The sequence below is a fragment of the Pieris brassicae genome, chromosome 14 (assembly GCF_905147105.1).
Source record: "Pieris brassicae chromosome 14, ilPieBrab1.1, whole genome shotgun sequence".
Classification (NCBI taxonomy): domain Eukaryota; kingdom Metazoa; phylum Arthropoda; class Insecta; order Lepidoptera; family Pieridae; genus Pieris; species Pieris brassicae.
This window is the reverse complement of record NC_059678.1, coordinates 4180760-4204930: the sequence shown is the minus strand read 5'-3', so window position 1 is coordinate 4204930 and position 24171 is coordinate 4180760. Positions and strand designations below refer to the sequence as shown.

General features: G+C 35.6%; 3 protein-coding genes across 3 annotated transcripts; 1 reads left to right on the top strand and 2 right to left on the bottom strand.

Annotated features, from left to right (window-relative positions):
- Window positions 1–2809: 2809 nt before the first annotated feature.
- LOC123718021 (zinc finger protein 723-like) lies at window positions 2810–13966 on the bottom strand. The gene is made up of 6 exons (XM_045674369.1): window positions 13618–13966; window positions 12812–12959; window positions 10730–10831; window positions 7562–7702; window positions 5477–6287; window positions 2810–3305 (listed from the first exon to the last, which is right to left on the bottom strand). The coding sequence occupies exons 1-6, from the start codon at window positions 13771–13773 to the stop codon at window positions 3050–3052; spliced, it is 1614 nt and encodes a 537-aa protein (XP_045530325.1). The 5' UTR covers window positions 13774–13966; the 3' UTR covers window positions 2810–3049.
- A 404-nt stretch (window positions 13967–14370) lies between these two features.
- On the bottom strand, window positions 14371–17619 carry LOC123718022 (zinc finger protein 37-like). Its single transcript, XM_045674370.1, has 5 exons — window positions 17386–17619; window positions 17004–17136; window positions 16256–16339; window positions 15774–15896; window positions 14371–15556 (listed from the first exon to the last, which is right to left on the bottom strand). The coding sequence occupies exons 1-5, from the start codon at window positions 17545–17547 to the stop codon at window positions 14454–14456; spliced, it is 1605 nt and encodes a 534-aa protein (XP_045530326.1). The 5' UTR covers window positions 17548–17619; the 3' UTR covers window positions 14371–14453.
- Window positions 17620–17771: 152 nt separating this feature from the next.
- LOC123718018 (PR domain zinc finger protein 5-like) lies at window positions 17772–23633 on the top strand. Its single transcript, XM_045674364.1, has 5 exons — window positions 17772–18189; window positions 19191–19332; window positions 19894–20022; window positions 20678–20902; window positions 21700–23633. Exons 1-5 carry the CDS (start codon window positions 18034–18036, stop codon window positions 22806–22808), a joined length of 1761 nt encoding a protein of 586 aa, XP_045530320.1. The 5' UTR covers window positions 17772–18033; the 3' UTR covers window positions 22809–23633.
- The last annotated feature ends 538 nt before the right edge of the window (window positions 23634–24171 follow it).

The following is a 24171-nucleotide window of genomic DNA, read 5'->3' as shown; positions in this document are numbered from 1 at the left end:
ACATCGTGAGGAACCTGGCATTATTTAGGCACTAAAGGCTAATCATTGCTTACCTATGAGAGAAAAAAATGTCTACGTGTAGTGTACACACGTAAGAAGAGAAACTTCTTTATGACCTTATTTTTCGAAAAATGATCTACTATATGCAACTTTATAGAAATTGGTTAAATAAAGTTTAATAAAAGGCTTTTATTATCATAGACATGAATACTAATAATACAATTATTTAATTTTACCTTATTACTACTAAGATTATTACAGAATTTCATTAATTGTAATAGAATTACTATCACTGTTATCGTTATTATATATTATTGTTATTAATGGCTTCGAATCAACCGTGGTAGGGACAAGAAAAAATTGACGCATAATCGGAAAATGTTACGGTATTTTTTTTCCAACGCCGATGAAGAAGTTTCACTTCTAAAATCATCAGGAAACAAACACGCAATCTGATGCCAAACAATGGTTGATTTGCATCAAAAATACAAAATACATGTAAATTATTAGACAGCCTTACAAACTTCTTGAGACAATAGAAAAAAGACGCCTTAAGGTAACTTAACCTCGAATAGTGGAACTGCAAATGCAATCCATATTTGTGCTGCAGGCGCAGTCTTTTCGGGGTATTTGTTGAGTTTCCCCAAGGAAGTCGGTACTGAATAAATTTAAGGAACTAAATATTATGACACTATCTTGTCAGTATATACTTGAACCCTTGTTGTATGTACAAAAAAATATAAACGATTTTAAAACTAATGGTGACTTTCACCAGTATTATACTCGAAACAGAATCAATTTGAGTGTACGACTAATCAGGCTCCAGAAGATAAACCACTCCTTATATGGAAATTGTATTCGTTTTAACAACAAACTCCCAATCGAAATTAGACAATTATCACTAAATAAATTCTTGTTAAACATTAATTGATGAATAAAGCTTTTTATAAATTTAACGATTATTTAAATAATCCTAATCCTTGGGATTGATTTGCTCCAGTTGAAACAGTTTGTATGACTCAAAACTTGGCCATTAAAAGAGTGGCGGAGAGCCTCCTGCCAGTTCATCTTGCCCGCTCTATGCTCTAGACTCGCGAACTGGTAGTAAATGTATATTTAGAATCAGTTAAACATCACTTCTGTTAACATTCATAACTATACTTGTTTACCTATATGAATAAAGAGTTGGCCAGTGCAACTCGGACATACGAAAATAGTATCAAAACTGTTGCAATGAACATTACCTCAGTTAAGTTATTCACTAGTATTAAAGAAAATTTACTCAATATAATATTATTTATTAACCATAATTACTGTATAGGCTGGTTTGTTATCTATGTAAAGTATATATATAAGTATCTCCTTTGCGAACTTTATTTTAGAAAAAAAATTAGACCTATCACAAACTATTTCTTCTAGATACTATGAAGCTATTTTACTATATACTATATAGGTATCGTTAATAATAAGACAATATGCATAATTTACAAAAATGCTACATGAGATTATCGGATATTTTGCTATATATGTTGTTTGAAGGAGAAAAAATCAAAGTAGGTTGTGTAGGTGATTAGTACGAGTCGTAATGAAACAGTGATGTGTCCTGACAAGGACAGTTGTAAACGTTATCGTCATGAAACAATAATATGTTCTGAAAAGAACAGTTAATTGGCGTTATCGTTAGACCACGATATCGAACTGTTCTGAGAAGAACACGTTCGTACCCTTCGACGGTTGCGCGCAGAAAAAGACCAACTTTTTGCCGCACCTCGATTTTATCGTTTACGCACCCTTCGTATCTTGGAACCACTAGTAGCCAGTGTAGGATAATTTTTGTATATAAATCTACAGTTTTACCCAAATAAGAACCAACAAACCTAAACTAAACTATCTAAAGTTGTATAATAAAAAGAAAACTTTTCTTTTAAGATTTTTTATTATCAATTTTCAACTAGTTTTTCTTATATTTCAGATATTATTAAACCTAAACATAACAATCATATATACAGTATAGACAATTTTCTTAACATACTTTTTAATAAAAAAATGCAACTGTACAGAAATTTGTTAAATAAAGTTTAACAAAAGGCTTTTATTATCATAGACGTGAATACAAATAATACAATTATTTCATTGCATGCAAAGCAAAGTCTTCGATGTAAGTTATTATATTGATAAAATAATTAATTTATAATCTCTAACAAAAAAAGACTTTCTTAGTTCAGAGCTTTTTATTAAAAGTTCAGTTAAATATGGACTTTTGGTGAGTTTGATTTGATTTTTTTAGTTAATTATACCAATTCGAAATCAATATTCATAGTTAAGACAGGACAACGTCTGTCAGATCCGCTAGTTATAAATAATACTAGACTAGGGTAGGATAAAGTGTACAACCTAGGTTACAGCCCAGAGCCTCCACAAAACAAAAATCAATAGCGCAACAACCTTTTTAGGTCTGGGCCTCAGATTTCTGTATCTCTTTCATGATCATTTGTAAATCGAATACGCAAGTAGGTGATCAGCCTTGTGTGCCTGACACACGCCGTCGACTTTTTGGGTCTAAGGCAAGCCAGTTTCCTCACGATGTTTTCCTTCACCGTTTAAACTATTGTTAAAGGTGCTCATAGAAAGAAAATGCATTGGTGCACAGCCGGGGTTCGAACCTACGACTCAGGGATGAAAGTCGCACGTTGAAGCCACTAGGCCAACACTGCTCAGGGCCACAAGACTTCGGACAAAAATTAAGTTGACAAGTTTTTCTAGTATGTCGCTTTATTTTAATATAAATAACATTAACAAAAACCATTAATAAATAAAATTTATATTTTTATTGAGAAGACAGTTTCGGCCTCCAAACCTCGAAAATCAAACATCTATACTAAATGGCGGTAGTCCTAAAACGTGCAAAAATCCTCGGAACAGTCTCGCGCCATGAAGCCTGCGAAGTGCCCTGGAGACTCCTGTGCTTCTGGAGGGAGCTGGGCTGTCTAAGTAAGCCAGGACTTTACGTACGGACTTAAAGAGAGTCCAAGCACTAAACGGCCTCAAACTATGTATACTCCGGATGCTGGCTTTTCAAATGTCCCTTCAAGCTGCAATTCTGGATAAACGCTTGACCGCATATATGACATCTATATCTTCTGTCATTCGTATGTATTCGTATATGATCCTTCAAAGTCTTCAAACGAGGGTAGGACTTGTCACAAAATTTGCACTTAAAGTTCCTTTCGCCGGTGTGTACCGGCATATGATTGTTGAGTGCTGATCGTGTGAAGAATTTCTGGCCACAACATTGGCATTCATATCTGGAAAAAAATTTGACACGCTACAATGAGGCAGACATATTTTTGCGCCTTTCTGATTTAAAGAAAATGCTTGTTTTAAGAGTTTTCCTGATTTTATAAGGTAGACTTTTGTACCTACCAATACAACACTGATAGTTAAGACAGGGATCGAACCTGTCTTGGACTCCTTAGTCTTAGAGACATAGACTAAGTCTTCAGTTAGGGGCCGTTCAAGTAAAACGTAAGTAGATTTACTGCAATTTAACCCCCCCCCCCCCCCTCCTCTTGTCAGCAAAAGTAAGCAATGCTCTCAAAAATAATTGTCGGAATCCTCGAAGATGCATTTCGTGTTCAAGCATAGACAATGTGTGGGTAGTATGTGTAAAAAAGTAAATAATTACTGTTGACGTAATCACCAAAGACCCCCCCCCCCATCTAGTGCTTAACGTAACGTAACGTAATACTTGACCGGCCCCTTACCACAAGAACTATAGGTAATATGAGTAGATAAAATAAAATACATATATTTATTGTATTGTAAAATTTTAACCATCTCTGTGAGATGGTTTGTTGTCTCTGAGTCCTGGGTTTAATCCAATAGATATAAGTTGTTTACTAGAAAATATGACGTAGTTCATTATGTTGTGAAATTATTTCGGACACTGACAAAAATGAGGGTAGTTTCAAATTTAATTAACACATCTTTATCTACAGTACGGCTATATGTCGCTCAACTTCTCTGAAACGGCTGCACCGATTTTAATGATATTTTTTGTTGTATGAATGGTTTAACATGGCATAACATGGCATGACCGTGTGGCACTGCATTCGGTACTTTCATGCACACATACTTTTCATGCCCGAAATAAATTTAACCTAATATAAGAGGAATTATTTGAAGCCATGCACACTAACTTAATAATGTATTGAAATGTCTTCCTGAAACAATGTATACGTATCTGGAAGTTATAGTTCTAGGCTCTAATAAATATCACACAAACTTAGGCACAACTGACATGATTGGACATGTCCTATTAATATCTTCTAAGATACCTAGCAATCAGAACTGTACGATAATTAAAACTTTGTCAACGCAAGGAACATATTTTAGTTGGATTTTTATTAGATGTCGGTAGATAGTAAAATTATTATATATTACAAAAAATGAATTTATACATGAAAAACTTTATATACGAGCAAGATACATGCCGTCCCAACTTCAGTCTACTAGAACCATTATGATATGTATCCTTAATAGGTGAACTGCTTAAACGCGCTAATATTACGAATTTTTGTCGGTAATTGGTTAATTGCATACCCTCATTAATAGACTTCTTCAAACAATTACGGCTTCGGCAAGATAAGCAAACTAGCTCGCCGAGTATTGTGTGTTTGATTCTTTTAAATGATAAACTACTTTATACATATAAAGATGTGTTAATTAAATTTGAAACTACCCTCATTTTTGTCAGTGTCAGAAATAATTTCATGATTTTTTTTCAATTAAGATACAGATGGTATAAATAGTTGCTTACGTACGCACCTATTAATTACATAAAATAAACATAGTCAGTCTGATATATCAAAATGGCGAGGGTAGTACCAACTTCATCAATTAAAAGTACAAAATCGCTTGAAATACATCTGTCGGGGCTACTGGTTTAAAAATATGTAGATTTTTCTCTTAATTAGCAATGGATAACGCAAAGAATGCAATATGAACTGTGTTAATGATGCCAATGTAATTGTTTAAATAATTGCATACCCTCATTAATAGACTTCTTCAAATAATTACGGCTTCGGCAAGATAAGCAAACTAGCTCGCCGAGTATTGTGTGTTTGATTATTTTAAATTATAAACTACTTTATACATATAAAGATGTGTTAATTAAATTTGAAACTACCCTCATTTTTGTCAGTGTCAGAAATAATTTCATGATTTTTTTTCAATTAAGATACAGATGGTATAAATAGTTGCTTACGTACGCACCTATTAATTACATAAAATAAACATAGTCAGTCTGATATATCAAAATGGCGAGGGTAGTACCAACTTCATCAATTAAAAGTACAAAATCGCTTGAAATACATCTGTCGGGGCTACTGGTTTAAAAATCTGTAGATTTTTCTCTTAATTAGCAATGGATAACGCAAAGAATGCAATATGAACTGTGTTAATGATGCCAACTCACCTGAAATCCTTCAAATGGACCTTCCGTTTATGTATTGTGAACATCCTTCTTGTATCAAACACTCGGTCACACAAATTACATGGAAATGACAACGGTTCCTCACCATGAACTAACACTAAATGTTTTAACTTCTGCTGATAACTCATAAACGTCACATCACACTTGGGACAGTACACCCTGCCCCTCTTATTATGAACCCTATCGACATGCACTTCCTTATAACTCAACATTCTAAACACTTTGCCGCAAATTTCACACGGCACACTTGCTTTTTCATGCCTCTGCTGATGCACAAGGAACCTGGCACGGTCCACAAAGCCCAATCCGCACAATTCACACACATAGTTATTGTAGTGTTCATTCATGTGCCTGTTCAGGGCATGGAAGTAGGGGAATGTACGGTCACATATGGCACATTTGGTGTCCTCCTTGAGTAACCGGAATGGTAGGATGCTGTCTTTAGCGTTGAAATAATACTTCTTTGAGTGTACACTTGATATGTGCTGCTTAAACTCATCCAGACTGTTTATCTTGGTTGGACACAGTCGGCAGTCAACTCTGGTAACATCAAGTTTGAGTGTTGAATTCCTCTCAGCCATGAAGAAATTCTTTGTTTTGTGTGATATTGTATGATTTCTTAGTAATTCTGGATCTGTGAATGTTTCAGCACAGTAGTAGCACAACAAGTTGTTGTGTCTGCACCTGAAGGGGCAAGCGAAGGAGTTCTCAACTATTGTGTATATATTTGATTTGGTCGTGTAAGATGGATCTTGTTCCCGGATTTTCTGTTGTAACATCGACATGGGCAGTTCTGAAATTAAACAAAACAGTAAATATACTTTTTTTATAATCTATACTAATATAATCTGGGGAGATTTTGAAAATTATTTTATCAATATAAAGCCAGGTCATTTGTGAGCCGCCCATGGTCACTCTCACTGCCAGATTCTTCCGAGTGCGTTGTCGGCGTAAGTCGAATGAGATGCGCGGCAATAACCGCTTTAAAAAACGCTCAGTTGTGGAACAAAGTAAAAGTTAAAAATCATTTATTAATTTTAATTACACAAGGTACACTTGTGAACGTCACAAACAGAAATGTATATAAAATGATTTTAATTTTACATTTACCGCCAGTTCTCGAATCAAAGGCGTAGAACGGAAGAGAAGAACTGGCAATAAACTTTCCGCCAGTCTTTTTAATCGCCAAGTTTTTTGTTTTTACACAACGTTTGTAAGGAGCTGCAACCATTACACCATATTCCATATGACATCTTAAGTAATTTATAATAATAAAATAAATCAAAAACAAAGATTTGTAGAAACTCACACTTTCTCGTGGGAACAACACGCAAATAGTCGAAATAATTAACATCACCGCATACACGAATTCAACTTCGACCAGTCACCACAAGTAGCACTCGTTCACGAGTATGACGCATGGTCAGCCATCGCCCCCCCCCCATATTTTAGGGAGAGAGACAACCCGACGACTGACATCAAGGTGACACGGTAGGATATATATTCTGCCTCGGAGTCCATTTTCTAAGCTCTAACGAACTGACGAGCTGAACGCACGTAAACTTATCTCAAGTCAAACTTAAAAAACTATCGCACGGAACCTTTTTAGGTTTTCAACAATATCTAGAATGATTCATGAGGTTTAAGTATATCATTTTCCGACATTTACAGATCACAGTTGCCCTGGCGAAACCGGGGCTAGTATTTATGGCAATGCACTCAAAGTTTATCATTGTTTTGTAAACGATTTCCTAGTGATTTCGTAAAACCTATCATTCAAATTTGTATATTACAATTACGTATGTTGGGCAGAATTTATGACAATTGGGGAAAGCACAAAATGGTTGGGAAACACAGTGGTTGCGTCATGTAAACTCCCCGTAAATACAGCAGGCATTTCATTTGACACACGGCTTCCTACCCTTAGTAATCCCATGACTTAACGTTGATGGAATAATATAAAGAATCCTGCGACAGTCGCTAGATAGAAACGCCATTATTATGTGAGTTAAATAAAAAGTATTATTCTCGCAATATTAATAATATTGTTAATCGAATTATACTTACTAGGTTGTGGAAGACATTTTTTCTTAATAATTTTCGGCTTCTTGGGCAGTGGTTCTTCAGATAGTGTTTTCACATTCTTTATTTCCTCAACTTCTGTTTCCGGCTTGACGCATAACGGATTCATTTCTTTTTTAATATCACCTGGAATTTGTATAATTATAATTTTTACTTATCTATATGACGGCGCCACTATCAATGTTTTGTAAAAGAACGTACAACGGGCTATTAGTCGAACGATCGTACGATGTGTCTCTCGATCCCCACTACAGAACCTATATAAAGCAGCGCGCGCGCACAACTCAGGCACCTCCTAGACTTTGCCCTAGATAAGGGGCTCATTCCCGATGAGCAGTTTGGCTTCAGGCCGGCCCACTCGTGCGTTCATCAAGTCCATCGAATCACGGAGCACATCCTCTCCGGGATGAATAGCTCCCTGAAACCGAGAGCCACGGGTGCGCTCTTCTTCGACATAGCGAAAGCTTTCGACAAGGTCTGGCACAACGGCTTGGTTTACAAGCTCTACCACCTTAATGTGCCACTAAGACTCGTGCGTATCGTACACGACTTCTTGTCCGACCGCTCAATGCGCTATCGCGTAGAAGGAACGTTATCGTCTCCTCGCCCCATCATGGCCGGAGTCCCTCAGGGCTCGGTCCTCTCGCCCCTTCTGTTCACGCTGTATACCGGCGACATCCCTAGGGCTCCCAATGTGGAGCTAGCCCTCTATGCCGATGACACCGCTCTCTATACCACCCACAAAGATAGAGGTGTCATCGTGGACAGACTCCAGACCGCTACCACGTCGTTAGGCGAATGGTTTCGGAAATGGGGCTTCCAAATAAATCCCGAGAAAAGCGTAGCAGTTCTCTTTGCCAGGGGCAACCCCGGCGCTAACGCTAGGGATAAATTTCACCTCAAGACAGAGGTAACCCTATACGGGCAAGCCATCCCATGGCAAAAGTCCGTCAAATATCTAGCATGCGGCATGTCTTTCCGAAAGCACATAGCCGCCGTTCGCAAGAAGGCCCATTTTGTCCTCTCTCGCCTTCATTTCCTCCTAAATAAAAGGAGTCAAATGTCTCTCACACACAAGGTGACCCTGTACAAGGCATGCAGCCGACCGTGCATGACATACGCTAGCGTAGTCTTTGCGCATTGTGCCCCCTCCTATATTCACCGGCTACAGGTGCTTCAGTCGCGATTCATGAGAATCGCGACCGGTGCGCCCTTCTATGTGAGAAACGTCGATCTCCACCACGACCTGGAGCTCCCTACCATAGCCCAATGGATGAAGTTGGCGTCCACACGCCACTTTGACAAGGCTAAACACCATCCCAATCCGCTGGTGCGTAATAGCATCAACTATTACCCCTTCCCGACAAAAAAGGCTCGTAGGAGGCCCCGACACATACTAACGGATCCGGATGATCCAATTACCGTAGCAAACGATAAATTAAAAGCCGCCCGCGCGGCCAAAAATAATAAAATTAGCCAATCACAGATTAGGGTAAAAAACCGCCTTCACCGGGGAAGGCGAGGACCTTTACTTCGCACTTCGCTCACTCCAGTGAGCTTCCGTCCTGCCCTTCAGGCGATTGACCACCCCGCGACGGCCCAAGCCGAGTCTCACAGGAGACGCCCTTGCGCTAGCAGCGGGATAAAACGCCATTCTGGCCGAGCTACGCTCGCCAAAACAGCCCGAGCTGAGCTGTAAAGTCCCTTAAGGCCAACAGCGAGATTCCTTCTTCAAAAAAAAAAAAAAACAACTCAGGCAGTCGTTCATCGACCATTGCCCGGTGCACACGTTACGTAATTACCGATTAGCCTTTGAAATCTTTACCTATTGAATTTGTTTATTAAAATCGTATTGAATTAAGAGACTGAAATTAGAATTCGAATAAATCAAGTAATTGGGAGAAAACTTTGTGTTCGTTATCTTAACAATGTCGGGGCCTGACGCTACATATATATATGAAAATGAATCTCTATTTCCCTTCGTCACGGCATCACGCGTGAATGGCTGGACCGATTTCGCTAATTCTTTTTTTTTTGTATTTGTTATCGCCAGAAGAAAAATGCGCGGAAAATTAGAAAATTTAAGAATACTTTTGTTATGATAGCATTTTGATGAAACCTTATAGCGTTTGATATAATATTGAATGCGTGCTGCAAATATCGTCAAAGAGGATGTAAGAAAAATTAGCCAGAGTTATTATATTGATAAAATACATATAAAATAATTACAATCGCTAATTGTTTGTGGCATAAATCTTGAAAACCCATGTTTTTCACATGGCCAAGTTATATGTCGAAATACCAACAAAACTACTGACATACGCCAGAAAAACAAACAAAGAATGTTATCATAAAGCATTTTTAGTTAATTATACCAATTCGAAATCAATATTCATAGTTAAGACAGGACAACGTCTGTTAGATCCGCTAATTATTATAGAAGAACAGTCTTAGTTGGAATGCCTGACACACCAACTTCTTTGGGTTTAAGACATTCCTCATTCCTCAAGTCAGAAAAGAAGTTAAGCATAAGCAAATGTTAAGCGTCCACATAGGTCCATTGGTGGATAGCCGGGCTTTCCTTAAGGATGGGAATTTCATGCTGGAGCTGCATACCAACACTGCTCTTAATCATTAAAAGTTAGAAGTTCATATTTCATTTGTTTAGTTTGCTGCAATGTCGCAGTAAAGTAGTTAAATCAGAGAGTTAATTGAATCTCTAGACAGGTAATTAAAGATCGATATACAATCAAGTCGCTAGCATTTTGATTTATATAAAGCAACGTCGCGTTAACTATCTGTCTGACCGAAAGCCAGCGAGTTGATTAACAATGTTAAACAAGACTCCGCCATGATTATTTCATTTTTTATTGTTATTTGAAGAACTGAGAGCTTGGAAATTCCGTGTTTTGCTTTATTATAAATAGTTAGGTTAGGTTAGTGTTGTTGCCTAGGAACGTTTAGGAAACTCGTTAAACGTTTCGTTCAATCACTTGTCTGACGGAACTTTAGCGACTTGATTGAATATCGACCCTTAATTAACTATCTAGAGATTCAATTAACTCTGATTTAACTACTTTATTGCGACAGCAATACAAAACCATTACAATGAAAACACTTAAACAATTAGTTATTATTATAACTTATACTCACTGAGGGGTATATCTTCAATATCCAATGTTGGTGATGGAGATCGATCATCTTCCTCTAAATGTTCAGTCTTGACCTCCAATTTTGGTGGCTCCAATGGTTGCTCTATAAATAGAAGATAATGAAAATAGTGTGTGTACAAAGTACACATGTCAGAAGTGACACTTCTTTGTAAATTAATTATTACGAAGGTAAAAACCCCAATAGATGATCATGTACCAGCATATGATCACTTCACGTATTTGTATATCTATATTCACACTGTTTACACGCTATACACGTGCTAATGATGATATACATAAATAAAAATCTGCGTTTACTGCACAAGACGTTATGCGAGAGAATTGCCATCTAAAGTTCTAATATGTAACTACTAAATCAGTGGTGGGCAAACCTTTTTAATGGCGGCCACAAAGTTTTCAAAAAATTCTAGAGGAAGGCCACAATTTTAAAAATAATGCATTGTTGTTTTAACAATTTTTAAATTATTATAATTAAAAGCTAAAGCTAAAGCTTTTAATTATAATATTATAAAAACAATACAAATATAATCTACTTTATATTCTCGAGTGTCGAAACGGAATTATAACGGGCCACATACTATCTATGCTGATGGACCTTCGGGCCGGATTAAATACTTTCGCGGGCCGGCGATGGCCCGTACTTTGCCCATCACTGTACTAAACAAATACATCAATAGCATGTATTTTTTATCGGTCTCCCTTTTTCACACTCTCTCAATCGGTCTCAATCACTCTTTTGCTTGTCCTCGACAAAATGCTGCACATCATAGTGACGTTTCCGTAAAAAAATTACCCTAAGAAGTTTCACTTCATTAAAAAATGAGTAGTTACTTAGCGTGTTATAGCCTTTGCAATAAAATCTATTAGATTCTATTGACATAGACAGTAGTCATTTTGTACAGAAAGGACACACACAACTTGTAGTGAATATGATTTATATGGCGGAAATTATTACTATATAAAAATATACACACGAATCTAGACTAAGTATGTATGTGCTTTGTATTTCACCAGGAATGGTGATAGAGGACAAGTCTTTGTTTTTATTACTTAAGATGTCATGTGGAACGTAGTAATGGTTGCAACTTGGTAATTAAAAAGAGTGGCGGAGAGTTTATTGCCAGTTCTTCTAGTCTCGCCCTTGATTTGAGAACTGGCAGTAAATGTAAAATTGGAAGCATTTAATATTTATTTCTTTATGAATGTGTTACCTAAATGATTTTCCATTTTTTTATTTGTTTGAAAGTGTGGTTTAGTACATATATATATATAATGTTGTATTTGCATGTTGTTCCCATGAGAATGTAAGTGCGTGCTCCTATTTCACCATGCCTCCTGCTGATAGAGTATCTTTGACAATCTGAGACAAATCTTTATTTTTAATTTATCTTATGAATATTTATTACTTAAGATGTCATGTGGAACATGGTCTATCAGTTGGAGCTCATAAAAGGTAAAACATAAAAAGCTTGGTGATTAAATAGTTGCAGAGAGATTATTACCAGTTCTTCTCTTCCGTTCTATGCCCTTGATTTGAGAACGTAATTTGAGATTTGAGTGTGTGATTTGAGAATGTAAAATTAGAAGCATTTAATGTATATTTCTTTTTTTGAGATTCATAAGTATAAATTATGTTACCTATATGAATAAATGATTTTTGCCTCATAAATTACTTAGATATAGTAATAATATTCATGAAAGTATTGCAGTATTCAATTTATAAAGTAGACTAAATTCCCAGTAATAAAAAAAAATGTTTTTTATTTATTAAATTAGTAACAATATTAACTTTACCAATGTAACTTTAACTTTACCAAATAAACTTTTGAATGTATTACAAACTCTTAGTTTCCACATTAGATAACCTTCACCTAGGGTTGCCTGGAAGAAATCGCTTGCCACCTATTGCCTAACAACTTATGTAACCTACCTAGTTTTTGTTTTTTATTTGTATATTATGGTAACATAGTATAAATTAGTAAATAAATCTTTTACAAGAAGTTTTTTCACAGACTAAAAGATGTCAACTAATACAGTAATTCAAGAGGTAATGAAATCTTACCATTATCATCAGCATCATAAATCTTTGCTCGTAAAAATGCCTCTTCACATTTAAGTATTTGTTGTCGGAAATCACATGCATCTCTTATTCGGTGTACACAAACTGCACAAACAAGACGATCAGCCATTACACTATCTAGTTGAGATAACTGAAAGATGATCATATATTAAATGTGGGAATTATACAGCTACATTTGTATTTTTTTTTTATAAAATAGGGGGCAAACGGGCAGGAAGCTCACCTGATGTTAAGTGATACCGCCGCCCATGGACACTCTCAATGCCAGAGGGCTCGCGGGTGCGTTGATGGCCTTTTAAGAATTTGTACGCTCTTTTCTTGAAGGACCCTAAGTCGAATTGGTTCGGAAATACTTCAGTGGGCAGCTGGTTGTATATAATACTAATGAGGTTTTAGTTGTAATGTATATTTATATATGTTATTCGTACATTACTACTTAGTACTTTTATGGCAGAAGTATGTTATAGTTAAGTGAGAGTTTTATAAACGGGTTAACATAGAGTTTCTGTCAAGTTATTTTAATCCAATCTCAACAACAAAAAAAGAATTCTAGACAACAGTATTTGTAGTCTAGAATTTTTCATTCTACAAATATTTAAACAAATAATCATTGTTTATTCATAATATAAGCAATAAGAATAATTATCCCGTATATTTTTTATTCTAGTAGTACTTTCAGTTTATTCAGTGTAATAGAAATTAATTCCAAAATAGTTTGTCACATGCCCTAGAGAGCTTTATTAATAATAAGTGTAACATATATAGTTAACACTAGGAAGGCAACTCACCAATAAGCCAAAGCAATCCATAATCATATCAGAATACACCTCATTCTTCCCAAAACTATTATATTCAACGTTTAGAACTCTACATTTCTTCATGGACCCGCAACAACGACATATGCCCGAATCGATTACGGGTCCCTTGGCCTTTTTTGCACTCATATTGATATCCTTAAACCACTACATTTATAATTGAATAATAAAAGCGAAAAAGGTTTTCTAAACATAAATTGTTTTAGTTTAAAAATGCAATAGCCGTGAGAAAGTATAGTGAACTGTGAACTTGTTAACTGACAGGACAATATAGGTGTATACTTAAAATAAAATTGTTTCAATGTCAGCTGTCAATAGTCATTAAATAAACCACCTACTATCAACAGACAACGTCTATACAGACTATAATATATTCTAAATTTAAATCAACAGTAATAAAAACCAAAAAGAACAAACAGTTAAAACTATTGCTACTATAAAAAAAAACATCATAAACATATTGACATAAGAAAAAATTAATAGCATTAGAAACAACATTCCTCATACATATAATATTTAATTCATTACTCATTTAAGAATGCCTTGATAAATTATTTCATTTATAAAGCACCGTAATTTGATGTTTACACGATGTTCACAGCCTCTGTGTTATCTCGCTGTTATTCAGTGTATGCTAAATTTGAAGTGAAGATACTGGGTGTTATAGCCGTACACTTGAAATAGTTCTTACTTCAAATTACAGTAAGATGTAAAAAGAAACTAAACTAATGTTCATACTATATATTTCTCAAGGATAAACTACGACTTATTGCTCACGTGTATAATATTAAAAGCCTGTATCATTAATTTTAACTGACAGGTGTCAAAAATGGCTCGCTGTCACCATCCATACCACCGTGTTGCCGCTTAACATGACTTTTTAAATAAAAATTCTTAGTAAACGCAGCATTGCACAGCATACATTTATGTTTTTTCTCTGTGCCGTGCGCACTTTGCACGTGCACTTTCAGGCCCCTTAATCTAGGATAACTCTTCCCACAAAATTCACACCGAAAATTCCGCTCTCCAGTATGGCTTGTCATGACGTGTTCTTTTAACCTTGACGGTAAGTAGAACAGTTTGTCGCACATCATACAGGCGTGTCTTAATATTTTTAAATGCGTCCGTCTGATATGCTCCCGTAGGGATTTTCTACTGTCATAAGACCTGTCACATTGATCGCACTTAAATAATCGCTCTTCGCCATGATAATCGATCATATGCCGATATCTTAATGTATATGAGAAAAACACTTCGTCGCATTTACGACACTGGTACGCAGACTCTTTTTTGTGAGTGCGTGCTATGTGTATATATCTAGTGTATTTAGATTTAAAATTCTTGCCGCACTCTTTACAATTGAAGACTTCGTCTATACGTTGATGTGTTTTTTGGTGTAAAATTAACATTCTCTCCTCAAAATAATGCGCACCACATACATCACAAATACAAGTGCCAAAATGCTCCGCCATGTGCTTTTTCAACGCGTGAAAAAAACCAAAGGTCTTGCCACATTCCAGACAGCACAAATTGTCTAATTTTAATTTAAACTTCAAGAAATCATCGTCTATATTATGTATTTGCATTCCGTGTGACGTGACATGGTTTTTGAAAACGTCAATGTCACCAATCACTTCTGGGCACAGACGGCAGTCAATTCTATCAATGTCAATTTGAATCTTTTTATTCATAGAATAGTTTGTAACAATTTCTTTGAATGTCTTTGGATTGTGTGTCAATGTATGTTCTCGTAGTTTAATTGGATTTGTAAAAACTACTCTGCAATACATACAAAAGTAGTCACTGAAAGACGTATCAAACGGACATACATATGAATTTTCAACAATGGTAACAATATTGTCTATTAACTTGTCATAGTCTTGTGTTTTTGTTTGTTTCTCTGGTGGCGGATCTGAAACAATATAACAAACAGAATATTTGAAAATGTAACTCTGTAAGCTGAATCAGTAATAATATTTACCTGAAGACTTGGAAGAAAGAGACACTCATAATTGGTTCATATGACTTAATCATGGTTGGATTTGATATAGTTGCCGAGTCTAACTTTAAAATAAAAGTAACGGAACCCATGCATACTAAATGGTTTTTAAACAAAAACCCAAGCTCACCAGCATACTGCATCTCCTCCATCATTTGTATGTCTATCTCTTTGGAAACATCTTCTTTGTTGTCTTTATGTCTTTTCTTTTTGAGACTTTTTTTCTTCTTCACTGGAACTACTGGTTCTATGTCTATAATTGGTGAATATTTATGAAAAATGTACTTTTTTATAACAAAAAAATATTGATACAAAATACAATGAACTAGCAATATCTGAAATGTGCATCTTATCACCTGAATATATGGTATTGTCTCATTGCTCTGAAGAAAGTGCATTGGTTTTCTGTCTGACAAAACTTTACAATCATTTTAAAATATAATTTATAAATTGTAATATAAGTGTAAATTACCAAGTAATAAGTTATACTTGAATTGTGTTTAAGAATTATTATATAAAAAATAAAAATATATTTATCTCACTTTGTACCATACATTATCACTGACAAGCTAAGAAACTCTATTTTAATTATATCTATAAGTATACTCTTACCATAGCTATCATCTACAACCGCATCATCATCCGGAGCAATTTCATTTACTTCCTCTTTTATATCAAGTTTCAGATCGTGACAATCTGAAAACAGATACATTTTTATGCTCTAGAGAATATATTCTAATTATTGATAAATTTGAAGAATGTATACAGATGTGTGTATAAAAGAAGGGGTGTTTTTTTTACATTTAAGTCGGTTTAATTCCCAGACGAGGCAAGTAATCTTTAGTAAGGCTTTGTATGCAGAATTACTAACTTTTAAAAATGACATAAAGTGTTCTTTCAGTAAAATACCCTGTCTACGATATTTAAGGTACTTTTCCTTCATGTCCCATAACTTTCGGACGCCCTGTATACTGGCATACAAGAAGTAGCTTCAATAAAAATGTCTCATAGAAAACAGTTTATTTTTTAAATTATTAAAAATATTTCATCTTCATATATATAATAATTCAAAAAGCTTCAGTAAAACCTTAAATTCTGATCCATTTTTTTTAATGACATAAAACACATTAGAATAAATAATATCTAAGTAATTGCATTGGCTTAGCCATTTCTCAGATTGTAATTATTAAGTTGCTTTTAAGTGTTAAGCTGACACACAAGTGGTTTATTTTACACAAGTGTGTTTTACAAAGCGTTTTGCTAGCAATGTAGTTGTCGAACTAGGAGTTATAAATTTGCTTTTCCAGAAACAAGATTTAGGTCTTTTTATTAAAAAATGTACAAGTACAATTTGACATACCATTAAGCCTTAATGTAAGCAGCCTCTCTTCACACTTAAGTACTTGTATCCGAAAACTATTTGCTTCCCGTAATCGTGATACACACATTGCACAAATCAGACGTTCTTTGGGATCACCATCCAGTTGAGACAACTGAAATTTTAAAGTAGTTGATGAACACTTTTTATATAAAGGTGTTGTTGCTGGAGTTACGTCTACGTTACTTGTTAGGCATCTGATAGATCTGTTTGTTTTAAACATTATTTTTCTTAACTACTTTTTAACCTCTTATTTTTTATAAACAAAACACTAAGTTAAAAAAACTTTTGCTTAAAATGTAAATTTTCCGAGATAGAGAGCGACTTAACTTGTTAAGAATATTTAATTTATAGTCGTACTTACTAAAAGACCAAAACAATCCACAAATAAATCGGAATAAATCTCTTTTTGGCCCTTGTGATCGTATTCCACATTTAATAGTCGGCATTTCTTCATTTCTCCGCAACATCTACAGAAACCTGGGTCGTAAATAGGACCCTTTTTAGTCTCGCTCAGGCTTGTCATTGCACTGAAATGAATATATGTAATAAATACGGAATTATTAAATTTTAATTACAGATGATCTACATATGAAGATATTTGTTATTGATGTATCTACAGACTAAGATGAGTGAGAAGATTCAAACATACTGTACAGACTAGATAGAAAATACTTAAAATATCAGAAATTTACATTTACAAATAATGAATCGTAATGTCGTAGGTTTCTATTAGATGCTAAATATTATTGTAATATGTAACGTCTCCCCCTAAGTCTGCCTTTTCTAAATAGACGAAGCTCTTTGATTAAGGCTTAAATAATAAATGTTTTGTTTATTTTATATTCTTGACCTTTCTCTAGTCGTTGTCTGTGGACGAAGGGGTGAAGAGCCGCTGGCGGCTGGCGTCTTTTATTTCGTAAATTTTAAAAAAATATTTGTATTTCTAGTTGTGTCAATTTAACTGAAACAATGTTAAAATAGAACGTTTCACTGTATGATATAGTGCATTATGGCGTTAATTAAAAGTAACGGGCCTATTGTGGACCCAGCGCTCTGCCGATGCTGCAGAGCTATCAAAAAATGCAGAATTCTTACTGCCGAGTATACTTGGATGGAAAAGAAGGAAATTTATGCAGATATGGTCATGGATTGCTTTGGTATTGTGGTAAGTAATCATTTAATTACTAAACATTTTACTCATAATTGTAGATTTACGAGCAAGAATTAGTCTACATCAATGGGGAAACTTTTAATTAAGAAGATAGCGGTAAATACATTTTAATAACAATACTAATTATATTTATACAACAAACCTCTACTAATAGTTAGTGAAGTACATGAAAATATAATGTATTATAAGTTTTCTACCTCTGTAAGTATTATTTCGTTAATAATCTAATCTTAATAAACTTGTGTATTCGAAGTCTCTCAGAACATGTTACTAGCTTTTCTAGTTGTTTCTTTAAAACCTTGGCAGTGATTTAAAAGTAATGAAATGTGTATTGCATTATATTATTATTTTTTGAGTTGAAATAAACTACTTTAAATTGTGCTTAATCAATGCCTGTAATTTTTAACAAATATTTGTATATTAATCTACCTATAAACATATTATATATGTACAAATTATATCAGATTCAAGTAAATATTAACCATGATGACTATGTCTTGTGTATTGGTTTTGTACACCTTAAGTTATTGAAAGAAAGTTATGGAAATGCCTTATGATTGTGAAACCAATTGAATATACATTATTTTCCTAAAAAAAATTGAGATGAGCATGCCAAAGTGTAAGTAATATACAGATATTGTGAGTGTTCACTGTAACTATCAAAAGCAGTACCTACTTCAATATTGGGTTGTACAATGCAATCTTAAGATTGGAACATCAACAACAAACGTATGCTATATAAAATTGGATGATTCAGAGTTTTGCCCATGTTTATCACTTAAGTTAAAGTCCCATAAATTGTAATTTTTTCCTTTACAATTCTTGCTTTTAAGGTGATGATGATGCATGATTTACATAATTCAAATATTACATCAAAACTGTTTTTTATTGTTATTAATAACATCAGGGTTCTTTTTTTGTGAAGTACTACTGAAACAATTGAATTTGGTAAGGTGGTGGTTGCTGCAGCTGTATTAATGAAATTTCATTTTCAGCTCTCTCACGTTGATGGCGAAGACAAAGATTCTGGAGTGTGCGCTACCTGTGTTGTTCGCTTGCGTGATGCATGCGCTTTCAGGCAACAAGTGCTACAATGTGAAGAGCTGTTTCTTAGTGCTAAGCTTGAAGATAAAGATGGTAGGTTAAAACCCTAAAAGGAATTATTTAGAACACGAGCCAGCAGATGATTTCTTGTCCGTGACATTGAATGATAATAAAGATCTAATAGCCTGCCTGCGTATACAAGTGCCTTTAAGAGACGGTTGTCCTCTAAATCTGACTATAAATTAGAGATTTGTGTGTTATATGTTAAGATACTTGTATTAATGATTAATTGTTGTTTTTGTATTGCATAACTGTTAATAGTCGGTATCAAGTCAATTGCTTGAACATTTTTTTATACAACAGGGATCAAATGGGCATGATGCTTATTTGATGTTAAGTGATACAGCCCATGGACACTCGATGCCAGAGGGCTTGCAAGTGCGTTGCCCGCCTTGTTGATACACTCTTTTCTTGAAATCTAAAATACTTCAGTTGGCAGCTAGTTCCAAATAGTGCTGGTCCGCGGCAATAATTGTCTTAAAAACCGCTCAGTTGTGGAACGACGGATGTGCAGGCGATACGGTTAGAATTTCGTATTCTGCCTCGACGTCCGACGAACGTTGTTCTTGTTACCTATGTGACAGTATCTTTCAGAAACAAAGAAGCTGGCTGACATGGTTGAGTTTGAATTAAAAACGGAGCCTAAAGATGATGGCAGTGACCACAACGAGGAGGATGTTATACGAATGGATCCACAAGTGTTGGTAGAACTGCCTTTAGAAGGTATGATCACACATCTATTAACAGACATACACTATCCTTACAATACTAATAATGATAATGTCGAAATAAAAATATTGAAAGTTAGATGACACATAAATATTAAGCTCTGCGAGGTCTTTGCAAATCCTCTTTCCTACTACGTACTGGACCCAAGAATAAGGGGTGAATCAAGGCTTGATTTAATTTTCTCTCGCCAGTTCTTCTCTTCCGTTCTACGCCCTTGATTTGAGAACTGTAAAGTAAATGTAAAATTAGAAGCATTTAATATGTATTTCTGTATTGACGTTCATAAGTGTACCTTGTGTTAGGGAGCGTTCGAGTAGTACGTAATGAATTTTATGGGGGGGGTCTCTTGTCTCTCTCTCTCTCTCTCTCTCCTGTATAAGGTTACGATGCGGGGCGGGGATTGAATTACGCGTTATTGTTAATATTATTTTCCACTTTCCAGTACTTGACACTACATAATGGTAGCTTTTAGGTATAATCAGTCACTGAGTGGTCACGAAACATTTAACTATTGGGTACATAAAAAGTTACGGCGCGTTTCATGGGGGGGGGGGGGGGGCTCCAAAAAATGCGTGACGTGATATTGGAATGCTCCCTTACCTAAGTAAATAAATGATTTTGAATTGAATTAATATTTAATTGATAACAGATACAAAGCAACCGAAGGAGGAAATAATGAAAGCTAAAGATGAAATAGCTAAGATTAACGATTCAGTTAATGATGACGATTTTAATGATGAGGATTATAATGATATTGATAATTGTTCGGACTCGTCGTCGAATTCGGATAAACCGATCAAGAGGAGGAAAGAGAAGAAGCCTAAGAGCGGGATAAAGAAGAAGATTCAGAAGAAAGTTAAAACGAAGAAGAAAGGTAAGAGAAGTGTTTTTGTTATGGAACAGGAGGCTAACGGGTAGAAGGCTTATCTGATGTTAAGTGATAGGTCATGGACATCTCATTGCCAGAGGGTTTGCGAGTGCGTTGACGGCCTTTTAAGAATTGGTACGCTCTCTTCTTGAAGGACCCTAAGTCGAACTGGTTCGGAAATACCCACCACCCATGGACACTAATTGCCAAAGGGCTTGCGAGTGCGTTGCCAGCCTTTAAAGAATCGGTACGATCTCTTCTTGAAGGACCCTAAGTCGAACTGTTCGGAAATACCCACCACCCATGGACAATCATTGCCAGAGGGCTCGCGAGTGCGTTGACGGCCTTTTAAGAATCGGCACTATCTTTTCTTGAAGGACCCTAAGTTGAATTGGTTCGGAAATACCCACCACCCATGGACACTAATTGCCAGAGGGCTTGCGAGTGCGTTGCCGGCCTTTAAAGAATCGGTACGATCTCTTCTTGAAGGACCCTAAGTCGAACTGGTTCGGAAATACCCACCACCCATGGACACTAATTGCCAGAGGGCTTGCGAGTGCGTTGCCGGCCTTTATAGAATCGGTACGATCTCTTCTTGAAGGACCCTAAGTCGAACTGGTTCGGAAATACCCACCACCCATGGACAATCATTGCCAGAGGGCTCGCGAGTGCGTTGACGGCCTTTTAAGAATTGGTACGCTCTTGTCGTAAAGGACCCTAAGTCACAGTGTATTCACAGGGAAGAGTATAGTCATCAAATGTCATAATGTTTTTTTTTTTTTAATTTTAATGAATGTTCACAGACTCGAAGAAACTGAAGGAATTGAAGAAACCGCCGGTGGAAAAGAAGAACAATCACGACAGAGACATGGACTGCATGTCAGAAGAGAACTTACTCACGATAATACAGTATTCCTTCGTGTGTCCCTTTAAGAATCGTCGCAATAACTATTACTGCTTCTATTGCAAGGATTATTACCCGAAGCCTGAAGATCTAAGAGATCACACGGTGTCCCATGACACAAAACCGTTCCAGCTCCTAATGGGATACAAGAAGATGCCGAAAATTGATATAACAAGAATTGACTGTCGTCTGTGCCCAGCAAAAATCAATGATTTAGAGACATTCAAGCGACACATCGATCAAGATCATGGAAAGAAGATTTACTTTGAGGCTCCGGACAAGATGCTCCTGTACAGGTTGACATGGAACGATCTAGTGTGTGTTATGTGTAGTGATGTGTTTGAGGACTTCAATACTTTGAACACTCATATGGTGGAACATTTCAGCAACTTCACATGCGACATTTGTGGTATGTGCTTCCTTGAGAAGGCAAGACTGGACGCTCACTTGAAAAGACACAAGGATGATGAACGGCATACGTGTGAAATATGTGGTAAAGTGTTCAAGTCCAACCATTATAAGGATATGCATGTGGACATAGTTCATAAGAAGATAGCAATTATCAGGTGCCCTAGGTGCGACGAGTGTTTCATGTCATATGCCTTGAAGAACAAACATTTGACAGAAGCACACGGGCAGAAGAGAACATATCCATGCAATCTGTGTGATAAAGTCTATAACCGACAGAAGACACTGACAGAACATCAGAGAAGAAATCACCAGAAAGTTCTGAAACACCAGTGTGAGTACTGTGACCAGAGGTTTTACCTCCCATCGAGGTTAAAAGAACACATGGCAACTCATACAGGAGAGAGGAATTTCAGATGTGAATACTGTGATAAAAGTTATCCGAGGCTGAAGAGCCTCCAATATCATATAAGGACACATACAAATGATAGAAGATTTAGATGCCATATTTGTGGACAGGCATTCATACAGAATGCAAGTTTGAAGTCACATATCAAGAGTCATCATCCGGAGTGTGATGTCGAGGGATGTTATTTTTAACGTAAGTTTTGATTTAACTTCATTTTGTGTTCACTGTATAATAGTTAAATTAAGTAATATAGATTGGCCGTGTTGAGGTAGATTCGAACTAGCGATCGGTTACTTTGGGTTTGATATATAGGCCATATTTCCAAAGCAATTTGCTATGCATATTATATGGTTTTTAAATGAGATCTTTGGCATCCAAGAGATTATTTTCCACCCCAGGTCTTGCGCAATCGTCATAGAAAGACTTGCGCAATCGTCTCTATGTCGAAAACATGAAATTCTGTTTTTTTAAGCAAAACTCTTATCAGTGGTTATTTCTATTATAAACAGTTTTTTTTTATCACCACATTATTATTCTACATTAACAGTTACATATAGAACGTCAAAATTACAAACCTACATAAAAAACATTTTAAAAAATACAATATAACCCGTTTAATACGATTTCTCGCATAATACGCCACTTTACGCCAGTCTCTGCAACTTCAGACATATTTCTTAACGCTTGAACCCTGACGTGTTGAAAGAGACCGTGTGTCGGGTTTTTCTGGTTATTCTTCCAATGATGACAATGTAGCACCATACGAAATTCAATCACAAAACGACGCTCTAAGTGATAATGATGAAGACGAAGATGAGTCAACTCCGGTTTTGTCAAACGCCCAACCATTATCAGCTGTTAATGATTTTAAGATGCTATGTAGCTTATTTGGATCAAAGCGAAAACAAGCACAGCAAAAGCTGAATTATATTGAAAACCTTTTAATTGCTAATGCATCAAAATCTTTCTATCAAACCAAAATAAGTCATTATTTCAAATAATGTAATTATAATTACAATACGTATTTAAATGTATAATTTAATACCTATATATACTAAAATTAGAATATAATAATTTGTAGTACGTTTTATTTTCCCCATCCCCCATAATATGATTTCAAGCGTTTTTGGTAGGGTCCTTGAGGAATCGTCATAAACGGGTTTTACTGTATATTGATATAACTATTTAAACTAACAAACATTAAAACCTTTAACCAAGCTTGATATATTTATCTTGATTTAATTTTATGGTTTCGACAATACTTCTATAAGAGTTACGGCATCGTAATGGCAAAGAGGCGTTTCATCACTAATTCGAACCCTGGCATGGACTATGTCCGCATTTACTATCGTGAAGGGAAATATTGTGAGGTACCAGCCTTACACTAGCGTGTGAACAGAAGGCTGATCACCTACTTGTCTCTTGAGAAGCGAAATCATGAAACATATGGCTCAGACACGAATGTATTTCCGCTGGCGTGTTTCCACCCTGCTCTGTTGTTGAAATTTATAACACTTTGATAATTTTTCGGGAAATATATATCAGCCAGCCCAT